The sequence below is a fragment of the Bos indicus genome, chromosome 15 (genome assembly GCF_029378745.1).
Source record: "Bos indicus isolate NIAB-ARS_2022 breed Sahiwal x Tharparkar chromosome 15, NIAB-ARS_B.indTharparkar_mat_pri_1.0, whole genome shotgun sequence".
Classification (NCBI taxonomy): Eukaryota; Metazoa; Chordata; class Mammalia; order Artiodactyla; family Bovidae; genus Bos; species Bos indicus.
Genome location: NC_091774.1, coordinates 26,441,992 through 26,456,240, shown reverse-complemented (window position 1 = coordinate 26,456,240; position 14,249 = coordinate 26,441,992). Strand labels below are relative to the sequence as shown.

At 45.3% G+C, this 14,249-nt stretch overlaps 1 protein-coding gene across 6 annotated transcripts in view; it reads left to right on the top strand.

Annotated features, from left to right (window-relative positions):
• The first annotated feature begins 1,292 nt into the window (after positions 1–1,292).
• Positions 1,293–14,249, top strand: part of CADM1 (cell adhesion molecule 1) — a 352,430-nt gene continuing 339,473 nt past the window's right edge. For 5 of the 6 annotated variants that reach the window (XM_070803464.1, XM_070803463.1, XM_070803460.1 and 2 more), the window contains exon 1: positions 1,293–1,455. In XM_070803464.1, the coding sequence (XP_070659565.1) occupies positions 1,323–1,455 (133 nt within the window). In that variant the 5' untranslated portion in view covers positions 1,293–1,322. The remainder of the gene's footprint in view (positions 1,456–14,249) is intronic. The other variant, XM_019975258.2, reaches the window with a different exon arrangement.

Genomic DNA, 14,249 nt, shown 5'->3' with positions numbered 1-14,249 from the left:
GATATTTATTATGCAAATTGTATTTCCTACATCTTATTGTTCTGCATTCTATGAATACTTAAATTATTATAAACCTTTACACTTAATATGGCTCGTCCTTCAATTTGATGCTTGAGCAACAGAGGGTCAGAGCGCACACGATCTTCTAGAGAGGAAGAAAATAAGTAATTAAAAAGCAGACAAACAAGAGAGCCGGCTGCCTGGTTGAGAAGAAAGCAAAGGCAATTTCTGGGAGGGAGAGCGAGTCCGGAGAAGCGAGTCGCTTCAGCCTAGAGCTTCTTTCTCCCAGAGAAGCGGGAAGCTCAGAACACCTGTTGGTCCCCAGCCATCTGAGGCGCGAGTAGGGGCAAAGGGGCGGCAAGGGGAGTGGGTTCGAGTCCTGAAGGAAGACGATGGCAGACCCTCTCTTCACATCCCATGCCTCCGCCCTCCACCCCGAAATCTTCACAGAAAAGATTTTCTGTTGAGTGTGTGTAATCGTAAATATCTAATAATACATGTGCATCATGTAAATACACATCTGTGACATATATATTAAAGCCAGGTAGGAGGCCTTCAGCATGCTGGGGGGATCCTGAGTCAACCCTCCTCGATCTACCTTTCCCGAGAATCTACCGCAAAGACACCGACTCGAAAATCCGAGAGCCGGATTCCGGCTCCTTTCTCCCAACTATGCCCAAGTCTACCGCTAGGTTGTTGAGCGGGCTCTCCCGCTCCGCCGGACGTGCAAAGCACGCATGCACTTCTCCCAGATTGTTTTGTCAATCCGGGGACCTGCCTTCTCACTCTCAACTCTCGAACAGCCCCCGATTCCCAAAGATCTATTCCTTCGGTGCAAGGTGAGTGACGGAAATTTGCAACGTTTGGTTTCCTGGCCGGTTGCACCCGGTGTACCGGGCACGGGAGCCTCCCGGGGAGATTCTCGTCGTCGGTCTCCTGGAGCGATGGCTGTAAACATTCCTAATAAAGGTGTACAGGAAGCTAGACCACGCCCCCGGAGCTGAAGCCCCTTACACGCCTGGGGCCCAGGAGAACACTTTTTCCTGGATCCGAGGGAAGCGAAAACGAGTTTTAACATAAACATATTTGCATACGCCCCTCCCCCTGGCCCCGCCCCTAGGTGGCGCGGGCGCGCCGCCGAACGCCAGCACCAGGGGGAGGGGTGGGGGAGGGGGCGAGTCCTCCGAGAGCCGGGTTCGGCTCGCGGCGACGTGATTGGTCGGTCGGGACTCCGCCTCCAGAGCATGTCATTAGCATCTCATTAGCGGTTCGCTCGGGCTCCGGAGGAAGCCACCGCCGCCAGTCTGAGGCAGGTGCCCGACATGGCGAGTGCTGTGCTGCCGAGCGGACCCCAGTGTGCGGCGGCGGCGGCGGCGGCGGCGGCGGCGGCGCCTCCCGGGCTCCGGCTTCGGCTTCTGCTGTTGCTCCTTTCTGCCGCGGCACTGATCCCCACAGGTAGGTGTGGGCACCGGCCCGTTGGCCCCCTAAATCTCTTAAGGCGCTCCAGTGGCCGTAGCCATGGAGGGGGGAAACGTTTCCATGACAACCTTCCCCCACTTCCTAAATCCAAATCGGAGGGAATGTGAAGAGAAAACTCAAGGGCTGAGATGGAAAGGGTTGAGGGGGTCGGTAAATCCCTTCTTCCTTGCCCAGCTCTGTGCGAATTAGAGCCCTTGGGGATGGCTGCACCCACACCTTTTCTCCCCTGCTTGGTGCGGAGTGCAGTGAGAATGAGGGGCCCCGGGGGCTAGAGAATATAGGGGAAGGGGATGGATCGAAGGCACCCCCCCCCCCGCAAACCTTCCAGACCCTCCCAAACTCGCTGCCGTCCGCGTAACTTGCAGGTCTTTCCGCCTCCCAGGGCTGCCCATTCGCCCCCACCTTTCCAGCGGGCCCCCCATTCCCCATCCCCGTAACCTCCCCATGGCTGACTAGCGGCCGCCTCCTGCGCGATTCCTCACTGGTCCACAGGACATCCCGACTCGTCTGGTCTGATCGCTCCCGCTTTCCCCGCGCTTTGCCTTTCCTCCCCTGTCCCCAACCGCTCGCCCCTCGTGTCTCCCTCCAGCCGGATCGCGGCCCCCCCGCCCCCTCTGCCCGGCTGCGGGCTTCCTTGGCCGGGCTCCAGGCAGGGAAAGTTCCCTGGGCCCGGCCCCATGGGCGGGGGGGCGGGGGGCGGTTGCTGTCGCCGCCTCTGCGGGCAGAAGCGGGAGTCCGCAACCCGCCTGCCCCACGGCGTCCTCCGCCGCTAGCAGGGACACCGGATTTCCAGCCCGCCTGTCATTTTCGGCAGCTCGGGGGTGGTGGAGGGAGCGTTCTCGGCCTCTGCGGCCAGTCGGGCACCCTGCGGGCCTCCCGGCGCCCTCTGTGTGCCGAGCCGTCTTGGGAATTTGCCCAGGGGCGGCTCTGCACGCCCGGCTCCTTCCCTAAAGACGCCGAGCACTCGGCAAGGAGCACGCTGTGTGGCTGCCCGTGTGCGCGGCGCGTTGGCGCGGTCGGGAAAGAAGAGGGCAGTGTTTGCTTTTGCTAACAAAAGGGAGCCGGAGCTCTTCCCCAGCGGAGAGCCGAGCCGTGCTGCACCCTGCCTCCCCTTCCCGCCACCGCCGCGCTCCGGGGCCGCGCGGCGTCCCCGCGCCCCTGGCCGCCCGCCGCGGGCCGGGAGCTAGAAGCAAGGACTCCCAGGCTCAGGGCCGTGGGGGCGGGGAGATGCTGGAGGGGCTGCAGCAGGGCTCGGCGCCTGCAAAGCCCCTCCTCAAAGCTCGGAAGCCGCAGGACCCGCGAGCAACAAGTGGCGGAGGACACCGAGAGCTCAGCCCCCACCTGCGGAACCCCCGACCCGGGCGGGCGCAGCTCTTGGGGCCACGGTGCGGCTCCCGGGGCGCTTCTCCACTTGGGCTGTGCCTTTTGTTTACACGCTAGAGGACACACAGTTACGTAAACACCGCAGGAGACACGCCGTAGGAAATGGGGAGATCTGCGGAGCGCTAGCTCTGGATTTGGGGGAATGCTGGGGTGCTTGCTCACCCCACTCCCCGGACAGGTCTGCAAGGGAACTCGGCTTGGGAAACCTATCGGGGATCCATTGGGGTGGAAATCTGGCGGCAGCTTCAGTTCCAGAGCTGAGGATTTTTTCGTCCCTGTCACTGTCTCCGAATGTTGTTTATGTGTTTTTCCACTGTGAATTCTTAATTTATGAGTTACGAGATAATTGGGTTCAGCCAATGCCGTTGTGGTTACAACTTCATTTCGGGTGATGTCTCTGACTGGATGGGTTCAATAAAATGTTTCTGAACGAGATCCCTCTGCTGCTGCATTGTAAAAAGCGCCAGTGCTGTTTAAACGTGAGCGTGAGTACAGGCTCAGTAACTGGCGCATAATAAAGGCAACAATAGACTTGTATTGGCTGCAAAAAAAAAAAAAAAAAAGGAAAAAAGGGCTGGGTGGGGGGAGCGCTGGCCAGGGATATTGCTTTTGGAGTAAAAATGGGAGCCGTGCAATGCCGCTTGGCAGCAGAACAGGATCAGATTATACCTCCTCTGTCCAGCCTGCTCATTGAAGGCTCGGAGTAGTAGCGGCAGTACTCTATTTGTAAGTATCTCGCGGTAAGAAGTTGCCTTCCCCAGCGAGGGCTGTATGCTGACTTGGAAAGGAGCGGTCTGGAGCTCAACCGTGCATGTCAAAGCTACAAGAAAATTCTGTTGCCAGTTACCATGGAAGCAGCTTCTTGCTCTTGTGTACATCCCTGTTTGTACGCTGGTTATCAGATTGTGTTCAAATTAGAAAGTAATTGGGTTTGATTTGTAGTGAGGGGACGAGACAACTTTCTTTAAATCTTTTTTCTTTGCTTTTAATGTGTATTTTGGTGCTCCGTTTGAGAAGGGATTTTGGCCTAACCCCAGGTCCTAGACCCGGAAAGTAGATTTCAGGTGGGGACCCAGGGACTTCTCTTCCTTACTCTTCTTATTTTAAGCTTTCTCTGAAGTCTCCAGTTCCTACTCCAGGGTTAGAGAAACCTGTTGGCATTGCCTTTGAACTTCATTAGGCTTGTTTCATTCACAGCCTTACTAGGGTAGCCATCTAGGGCTATTGTGCAGTGGGGTCCAGGTTCTCTCTTCCCCTGTAACTGAACCCATCTATCCTCTGGAGAAAATCTCCCATCCTTCTTGTGGTGTTTGGAAGAAATGGATGTTAATGGAATGCAGCTAAAATGGGATCATCAAAGCTCATTCAGTGTAAATCATGACCGTTAGGTTTGGGATGCTGGCATGCTGTTGTTTTTGACCCTCAGTGAACCCCTGGTTGGTCACCCTCCTTTTCCCTTTTTCAGCAGTAGAAAGGGTGGCCAGTGGGTGGGGGTGGGTAGCCTGCTGGGGAGCCCAGGGGCTGAGTTTCTGCTTGTCGCAGCCTGTTGGGGCTTGTGTACCGGGGAAGGTTAGAGACTTTACAAAAGTGCCGCCCTGCAATTGTCGCCTTTCCCTGCATCAGATCCAGTAGCCACGGGAGGGACTTACACTTGTCTGTGATAGCTTTGATAAAATATCCCTCATTAATGCCACTTTATATTTACAGTGTGTCACTGGAGACGCACAAGGCTTCATTTAGTGACTTGTGTGACGAGACAAGCTTGCATTATTTGCCTGGGACATTTTGGTGGAACAAGAGACCCATTGAGCAATCTTTTGAAATGAACAAATACGGAAAAAGGGGGGAAGAAAAGAGCAGGCAGTGCTCCGGAACAAAGAGCTTTATTCATATGGATGTTGTACATGCTTTATCCAGTTTTCCCCAATGGCCCTCCTGGGAAAGGGGAGTGGGACAGGGAAGAGCCAAGGCAGGACATTGGCGCTTCCTCTCTGGTTTCCTGACTTCATATTCTTATCCGACTTGGGACTCGGCTCCCTGGACTCCCTGCCTGCTCTGCTCAGCTCGCTTGGTTCCCTCTAAAACCCCCAAAGGTAATGGTTTCCTGGGTCTAAAAGGGAGATTTTGAAATACTTTCTCCCGGCTCTGAATTTAAGCGGAAGAAAGTGGAAGCTACCTGTTGAGATGGATGGTTGTTGTTGGATATATTGGTTGAATGGAAAGAGATATCACTTTTCTATGGCATGTGTCAGAAAGTGGTTGATAGTGACTGTCAAACGGGTAAGAGGTCTTGCAATTATAGTATTAGCCTTATTATTTATTTTTAAAGAAATGCTTTGAAAACTAAAATCCAAAATTTTCATGATCATGAAAGGTGCTTTTGGAGTTTTCAGTGCCTTTTGCCCACACCTGGTACGTTTTGGCCTTAAACATAAGTGAGGTTTTTTGTTTTTTGTTTTTTGTTTTTAATTATTCCTTGGCCTATATTGCTAAGTGATTTTCCGTCTTTAAAAACTTTATAATATTGCTGTGAATATAAACGCAATCTCTCGGTTTCTGTATGTGATATTTTGATGCTTAACTGGCCACTTAGAATTTACATTTTAAAAATGGTTTTGTGCCTGCGTGTTAACAAAAGGCCCATTTTTATTCAGGGGAATCTCTTAAATTGGGCCAAACGAATCAATGCTATGATTTGAATGGAAATTTACCAGCATATGAAGAAATTTTATGAGAAATAAATCCAAAGGATTCAAATATTGTATCTCTTTCTTGGGAAGAATAGTACTGACCATCACGCTGGGCATTTTTAACAGAAAATCCAGGACAGAAAGGAGAAATCACACAGCGACATCTGTTGCAGTATTGAAAATTTGCTGCTTTGAGTTGTAAGCAATTAGTCCCATATAAGGACCTGATGATATCAGTTAGCCTGTGTGTGCATGTGTTTGTGTGTACTCACACAAATATGTATACAGCCACATGCATATGTGTGTATATATGCACTTATACAGAAGTTCACCCAGTATTCATAGTCAGTCATATTTAAAATTATTTAATAGAAACTTGTAACATTTTATTGCAAGGTTCTTTTTCTTCATATCACCTGTTGAGGAATCACAGTGTCTTACAGTCATGGAATTTTGGAAAGGAATTAGAAATCATCGGTAAAATCTCATTATTTTGCAGTGTGGGAGCCAAAGCCCAAAGAAGGAAGGACGACTGAACTGAGGCTCAGTTAGCTATGCTTCCTGGACGAGGAGCTGGTCTCCTGATGTCCAGCCTGTGAACTGTCTCTCCCATCTCCCAGCGAGGATGTCCAGTAAGGGATTTGCATCGTGGGTTAGCCATCATCGTCGGTAGGAAGAGTTCGTATTCTGAAGGCCACAGGAATAATTGTTGTTCTCGGTAATAAACTAATGGATCAGAAGTGTAATCTCTGGGCAGAAAGGACCAGTTTTTGGTAAGATTGTCTGTGGTGTTGACAAGTGAATTTGAAGCCTGTGGACTTTATCTAGCAGCCACCACGTGAATGTTGTTCAAAGCACCTGCAGAGGGGAGAGCTCTGGATTTGTATTGCGGTCCTAAGTCAGATGCGTGAAAACTAGGCTTCACAGAAGCTTCAGCTTTAGACTTTTAAGCCTCTGTTTTGTCATTTCAAGGAGTAATGTTAACAGATGAACTGGTTCCGTGTAACTAAAGAATAAAGAAATGGCCCTTAAGAACAAAAAAGGCATCTTTGATTTTCTTACCAGGTACTTGTCCTTTGCATTAAGCCTGGGACAAAGCTGAGAATTTCTTAAAGACAAAAATTATGTTATTGTTGCAAGATGACCTTTTTTATGTTGATTGTATTTTCTTTTATTTTTTCAGTTTATTATGGAAAATTTCAATGATGCACAAAAGGAGAAAGAATGCCATATTAACCTTCTGTGCAAATCATATGGTTTGATAATTATTTATCCATGGTCCATCAACCTTCCGTATACCCCCTCCTTGTCCCAGGTAATTTTTAACAAATCCTGTGTATCCTACCAGTTCTTCCATAAATTACTTTAGAACGAATCTCTTTAAGATACGGCTCTTCTTGTACACCTGAAAGCACAGTATCATTAGCTGAATGTACATTTTCTCCACTGGTAGAATTGTCGCCCTAGTCTTGCTGCACCCCGGAAAGTGGAGTGAAGGTTTGATACAGTGGGTAGGAGCTGAGGCAGGCAGTAGAGAAGCCAGAGGGTGATTACGTGATTACCGCCTGCACTGAAGAGACCTTTTCGTGTGGTTTGGTTTATTTTGAGCAAGGTTTTGTTTGGATCGGATAAGATGAGTTTTATTGTTGTGTAAATATGGTTGTGTAAATATGCAGTAATTGTAGCTAATCCCTCAACTGTGGCAAGCTATGGAAATCACCCTTGGCTAGATTGGCCATTTCTAGACTTTCTCATAATGAATACTTTGCATTGGAAGACTTCTGTAGGAAAGGCTATTTTAGTTCGATGGCTGTGAGATACCCTCATTCAGTATATTTTTCTTTAAATGTCTTCGTGGTATAAATGCCTTGGTGTTTTGTGAATATATGGCTTAAAAGAAAAAAAAAATTTTTTTTTGGATTAGCTAAGTGGTAATTTCAGCTTGTATTCTGTAACTGAAATGATCACAAAATGCCTTCTTTGGTGTGGGAAACCCATTTGGAGCTGTAAGTATTTGGGCTTTGTTTTTGTAGAAAGAGGGTACTGGGTGGTAGGAAGAGAAAATGTTAACTGTTTTTACTTCTCAGTATTTGTCCATTAATTTAAAATGTAAATTAAAAATTTTAGCTAGAAATGTTTGAGTATTTCGGGGTTAATTTCAGAACTTTTTTGGTTTCTCGGAAAACAGGTTGGTTCCATTTTCCAAAGTTCTTGAAATGTGAGGGTGTGTGTGTGTGTCTTTTATTTAATTTAGTTTTAAAAATTATTTTTTATTGGAGTATTGTTGCTTTATAATGTGTTATTTTCTGCTTTACAGCAAAGCGAATCAGCTATACGTATATCTGCTCTTTTTTTTTGGGATTTCCTTCCCATTTAAATCACCGCAGGGCATTAGAGTTCCCTGTGCTAACTAATGAGTAGATTCTCACTAGTTATCATACGCAGTGTGTGTGTGTCTTTTAAGAGCTTCTTACTTAAATGTTTTTAATGTAGACTATAAATCTGAAGCATTTGGGTTTTTGGTTTCCAGCCAAACAAGAATTACACATGAGATAGTTGGCGGGGGCGTGAGGGTGCGGCGGTTGGAGCAGTCTCGGCCAGGTAAAACCCACCTCCTGTACCCTTTTCTGAGTTGGCCTGGGCACCAGAAAAGCACAAAGGAATGCCTACATTCAGGGTTTGGGGAGCGCCACCAAAATCGAATAAAAAGCCTTTGTTTGGAAACCATCAATGAACGAAGGAACCCACTGGAATGTTTGTAATTACAAGTGGCACCTCCTTGTTTAAATTTCAGAAGCCACAGTTTCTTTTTCAGAGATTTAAATTGCAGGTTCTAGCCAGCAGCTGCTGTTGTGGTTAATGGGCACTTTCTCTTTGAAGATCTTCCAGTGCTGGTTCTCAAAAGCTTTGGAGCAGTTGGCCTTGAACTAGGGTTAGAAGAAAGGGAGATGGAGGTATTTATATACATGCACAGCACAAGTGACATGTGGCCTTTATTATTACTCAAAAGAGGAACTTGACGGTAAGGTTTCAGGAAAGACAAGCAGGAAGGAAAATCTATTATGACTGACAGGTGTCTTGAATGGGGTGATTATCTTACGAGAGATGTGGGATGGTGAAAATTTTTCTTTTAGTAGATGTTTTACTGGAATACAGTCATTTGACCCAACATTTTGATCTAGATATTTCAGAAATGTTAAATAGGCTTGAAATGAAAGTGCTCTGATATATATTTAAATGCTACTCAGTGTTTGAAGTTGATATTCTAGTGACATGGACTTTTAAAAATGCTTAAAGTAAGTAGCTTGCTCTTGGCAGTCTTCCGTGGTAAGGTAGGCAGGCACTCTAAATCCTCTTGAGCCATCCCGCACTAGACGGTGACATCAAGTTAGAATTAAGTTATGAGGTCCCCCAAGGGGGCAGGGAGGAATCTGCCTAAAAACAAAAGGTTCCCAGGCCCCATCTTTCCTTTTGTCTGTACCACATCTCCACTTGGCTAGCAATAGTCTAGAAGTTAACATGTCAGAAATTGAACCTTTCATCCTAGGTCTCAACTTTCCTCAGAGTCTCTATTACTGCCAATGAATGACACCATTGTCATCCTGGTCTCCAAGGCCCTGAAATTTGGAGTCTTTTTTTTCTCTTCCTTAGCTTTCACCCTTGGACAGAAACAATATGGGATAAAATGGGGCTGATTATTCCTCTACTATATTTTCAGGACGCCTCTCCAAACCATGTTTTACTAGCAGAAGCTCCCTACTGATTTCCCTACTCCCAGCCTCTGTGAGTCAGAATTTAAGTCCACCTTCCACAGCTGTGGGGTTCCCTGGTGGCTCAGTGGTTAAGAATCAGCCTGCCAATGCAGGAGGCTTGGGTTCAACCCCTGGGTTGGGAAGATCCCTGGAGAAGGAAATGGCAGTCTACTCCAGTATTCTTGCCTGGGAAATCGCATGGACAGAGGAGCCTGGCGGGCTACAGTCCACAGGATTGCAAAAGGGTTGTACACAACTTAGCGACTAAACAACAACAACCGCAGCTGTAATTTTTTCCTGGACGGGATCATGACACTGCCCTAGCAGAAAACCTAATCTCAAATTCTTGCTCCTCGCACCACATTCAGAATCCACAGTTTTGTCTTTAGGTTGTTCCTTCCTCAATTGCTCTTTCACTCCTTCTCTAACTGCCCTCGTTTCTTATTACTTTTCAGCCCAACCCTGATGAGACTGGAAGACTGGTGATTCTCCAGTGAAACTGAGGAAGAAAGTGGTTCCACTGATCAGCCTTCAGCTGGTTGCCTTTGCATAAATCTGCTCTCTGTTCAGTTTTTCTCTTAACTCTTTTGGATTATAATTGTAGGACGGCTGAATCCCCTTGCCCACCTTGAGAATAAATCTCTTTTCTTTGCATCTTCCAGTTTAACTAATACATGCTTATCTAAAATGTATGCCGACACAGACGTTTCTTTTTCTGCTTTACAGGTATAGACATGACTCTTATTTCGTTCCAGTAAGCCACAGTGTGTAGATATTATCACCAATATTTTAATGAAAAATTTAAACCTTAGAATGCTGAAAATGTATTATGCCTGTTTGGCAGTGCGTGTTAGAATACTGACATTTACTATAGCTTGAAAACAGCGTAATTGAATTAAAAAATTACAAGCTGGCTAAGTTAAGATTTTTGGGCAAAATGTTAAGCCTTGAGGAGTTGAAGACTTTGGAAGAGTCAGAGTTAGGGGGCTTCATCTGGAACTGCTGACTTGGCCCACATGAGATTAGCCTCTCTGAAGATTCCAAAAGACGCAGCCTTAGAGGAGCAACTGATGCTCATGCTGTTGGTGCTGTGTCAGTTATTAAGTTCCTACCCCGGGGAGCCAGGAGGAAGTGCACTAAAACCCAGGTCTTTGCAGTCCCATGGACTATACAGTCCATGGAATTCTCCAGGCCAGATTACTGGAGTGGGTAGCAGTTCCTTTCTCCAGGGGATCTTCCCAAGCCAGGGATTGAGCCCAGGTCCCCCTCATTACAGGCAGATTCTTTACCAGCTGAGTCACCAGGGAAGCCCAAGAATACTGGAGTGGGTAGCCTACCCCTTCTCCAGGGGATCTTCCGGACTCAGAAATTGAACCAGGGTTTCCTGTATCGCAGGCGGATTCTTTACCAGCTGAGCTACCAGGGAAGCCCGGGTCTTTATTAGCTAACATTAGCGTTGACTTTGGGAGCAGCACTGCGTTTCTAAACACAGGCTTCTCCCTCTATCATGGCTGATTGCATTTTAGTTGATTACATCTGGGGTGAATTGTTACTGGCTTAAGAAAAAAAAGAAGATTTCCTGGCGAAGGAAATGGGAACCTACTCCAGTACTTTTTCCTGGAGAATCCCATGGATGGAGGAGCCTGGTGGGCTACAGTCCATGGGGTCGCAAAGAGTCGGACACGACTGAGCGACTTGCCTTTAAAAAAATGAAATCTTTGTTTCTCAGTCTAACTGCTAAACTTGTTATCTGAAGGATCTTTTCAAAGCTTTTATCTGATACGAATATCTGCCACGGTTCTTCTCTTATTTATTTATTTTTTTTCCCTCGGCTGGTGTCCTGCCTCTGCAGAGTTCAGTTTTTGCTACTGGAAGGCTTTGTAGCACGAGAATTCAGTGATACGAACACTTGATTATCATGGAGTATTTGGGGACAGTCTTGGGGGAAAAGGTTGTATGTCAGATGTGGTATGTATTTGGCTGTTTGTTGATTATCAGCCTGGGATAAGCCGAGCCATGCAGAGGTTACTACACACCATCAGCTTCTGAATAGAAGGGAACCTTGCTTCTTGCAGAAACACTTAAATAACGAAAGCTTCAAAGATAGGGAGGGAAAAAACAAGTTAATTCAGTCCTAAATTACTGCTCAAATGGTTTTATCTCTGAGGTTTGAATAGAGATTAGCTTAAATGACACTGAACTTCACTTTTCCTTGTGCATATCTTGTGCGCATCATTGTGAAGAGACCTTTCAGTTTTGTTAGTAATCACATGAATGTTAGTTGCTGTTTGTTTCCTTTTCCTGAAGCAAATCTCTCTATCTCTGGGCCAGGTTGGCAAGAAGAATACCCGGTTTAGGTTACAGAACAGTATAAACCTGGTGCTTTGCTTATGGGCTAAAAACAGCCTGTCTTACAGGGTGTTACAAATAAAATAAGATCGCAGATGTAAATGTTCTTGACAAGGAAGTATTTTATGTATATGGCTTTTATTAAAACAGCCATGGTTTACTGATGGGCATTATGTTTCTGGCTACTATTACTACTAATCACATTTGTAAATCCCTCACACATTTGAGACTATTGAAAAATTCTGTGCTGAAAGGATTGATTCAGGATGTAGTCAACTGTCTCTAAGGTGAAACTGAAGAATAAGGTGGCAGTAAGATTAAGATCCCACCCAGAGTTGAATGCTTTTTGGAAATAAATAGAATTATCCAGTCACCTTGGAGAAATAGACAGTGATTGTAATCTCAAGTTTTGGGGACTTTTAACACAGACGAGACTGTGATTTTACTTACTCCCTGTATTTTATATATTATATTTGAATCAAGAACTTGTATTTCTGTAGCTAACCCACAAGTCACTTGGTAGAAAAGTGAGAATTTAAAAATTATTGTGAAATCAAGTTTTTATACCAGGCATTGTCTTTGATGCAGTCATCGTGGGGTACACTGACTCCTGACGGATATGTTTGCATTTTATTCTCAATTTTTATTTTGAAAACTGTCAAAACCACAGGAAAGTAGAAAGTATAAGGAATGCTTGTACACTCCTTGCTTAGTTCATCAACTGTCAACATTTTGCTCATTTGTTTTATCTCTAGCTCTCTAAATAATGTATCCACATATCTTTTTTTGTTTGTTTTTTTTTCTGAACCATGTGAAAGCAAGTTGCAGGCATAGTAACATGTCATCTTGAATACTTCAGCATGAGATTCCTGAGAATAGGAACATTTTCCTTCTCAACCTCATTACATTCAAGACATTTAATATTCACCGTTGTTATTTGTGCTTCCCTGATGGCTCAGACGGTAAAGAGTCAGCCTGCATTGCAGGAGACCCAGGTTCAATCCCTAGGTCAGGAATATTTCCTAGAGAAGGAAATGACAACCCACTCCAGTATTCTGGCCCATGGACAGAGGAGCCTGACGGGCTACAGCCCATGTGGTCACAAAGAGTCAGACATAACTAAGCAACAAAGCACAGCACAAGCTAGCATTATTATTTAATGTCTAGTCCATATTCAATCTTCCCCAGTTGTCCCATTAATATTCTTTATGTTTCTTTGTCCTTCATGATCCAGACTCCATCAGAGATCACATATTGGATATGGTTTTCATGTCTCTTTTTCTTTTAATCTAGAACCATTTCTTGCCTTGCAATTTTTTTTTTTTTTTTTTTGGTTAAGATTCTTTGAAGGAGTGTGTGTGGGGGGGATGTCTTTCATGGCCTTGACATTTTGTTAAGTCCAGATCTGCTGTTTTGTAGAATGTCCCATGTTTCTATGGATTGTTTTCTTGTTTCCTCATAGTTTGGTTCAGACTGTAACCATAAGCAAGAACACTGCATGGCTGGTGTTGCCACTTTTTAACATCACATCAAAAGGGACATAATTGCAGTTTGTCCTGATTTTCATGCTGACAGGTTTGATCCCTTGGCTAACTGTATGTTTAATCACTTGGTAGAAGTGGATTTACAGAATTTTCCACTTTTGTCCCTTTGTCATTAATAAGTAATTTGTGAGATAGTTTGAGATTGAAGATCCTGTTCTCACACAGTTCGTCTGGTGGTTTTAGCAGCATTGATACGCCTTGTCTTAATCAAGTATTGCACCAGTGTTTGCAAAATTGTACTTTTTCTAATTGTCGTTCCCCTGCATTGGGTAGAGGCCTTCTTGAGTAAAGAAGAGCTTGCCTTACCCCCACTCTCTCTCTCTTTTTTTTTTTTTAAATCGGAACAGACTCATAAATAAAAAAATTAATGTGATAATATTTCTTTACCATCAAATTCGGCCAGAGAGAACCCCTTCATTCTGACTCTTGTATCCTTATGACTTATGTCTGTTGATTTTTAAGTTCTTTCTTATTTTAGGTCACAAGAAGATGTCCAAGCTCACCTTGTCTTTTCCCTGTTCTGGATTTGGAATCAGCTATTTACCCAAGAAGTCATGGGTCCTTTTAGTGAGTGTGTGAAAAAGTGAAACTGTAGCCAACCAAGCTCCTTTGTCCATGGAATTCTCCAGGCAAGAATACTGGATTGGGCAGCTGTTCCCTTCTCCAAGGGCTCTCCCCCATCCAGGGATTGAACCCAGGTCTCCTTCATTGCAAGCGAATGAGCCATGAGGGAAGCCCCTCCTTTTAGTGGAGAAATGGTATTTAGATACCAAAGAGTTGTTTTCATTGCAGTTGACTTGTTTCAGTGGACATTACATGTATATTTATTAGGAGATTACATGTATATTTATTATTATATGAATAAATTTACGTATCTATATGAAAACATTTTTAATTTATACTTATTAAATGATGAGTTCATACTGATGTCTTCAATTCTAGTGTAAGACTAAGATTTTTTCTTCCTTTCTCTCATTCCTTATTTGTATTTTTCCCCGTGGCGTGAACCTTGGTTCCTAGTCGTATCAGTGTCTTAAAATTAATGCAAAAAT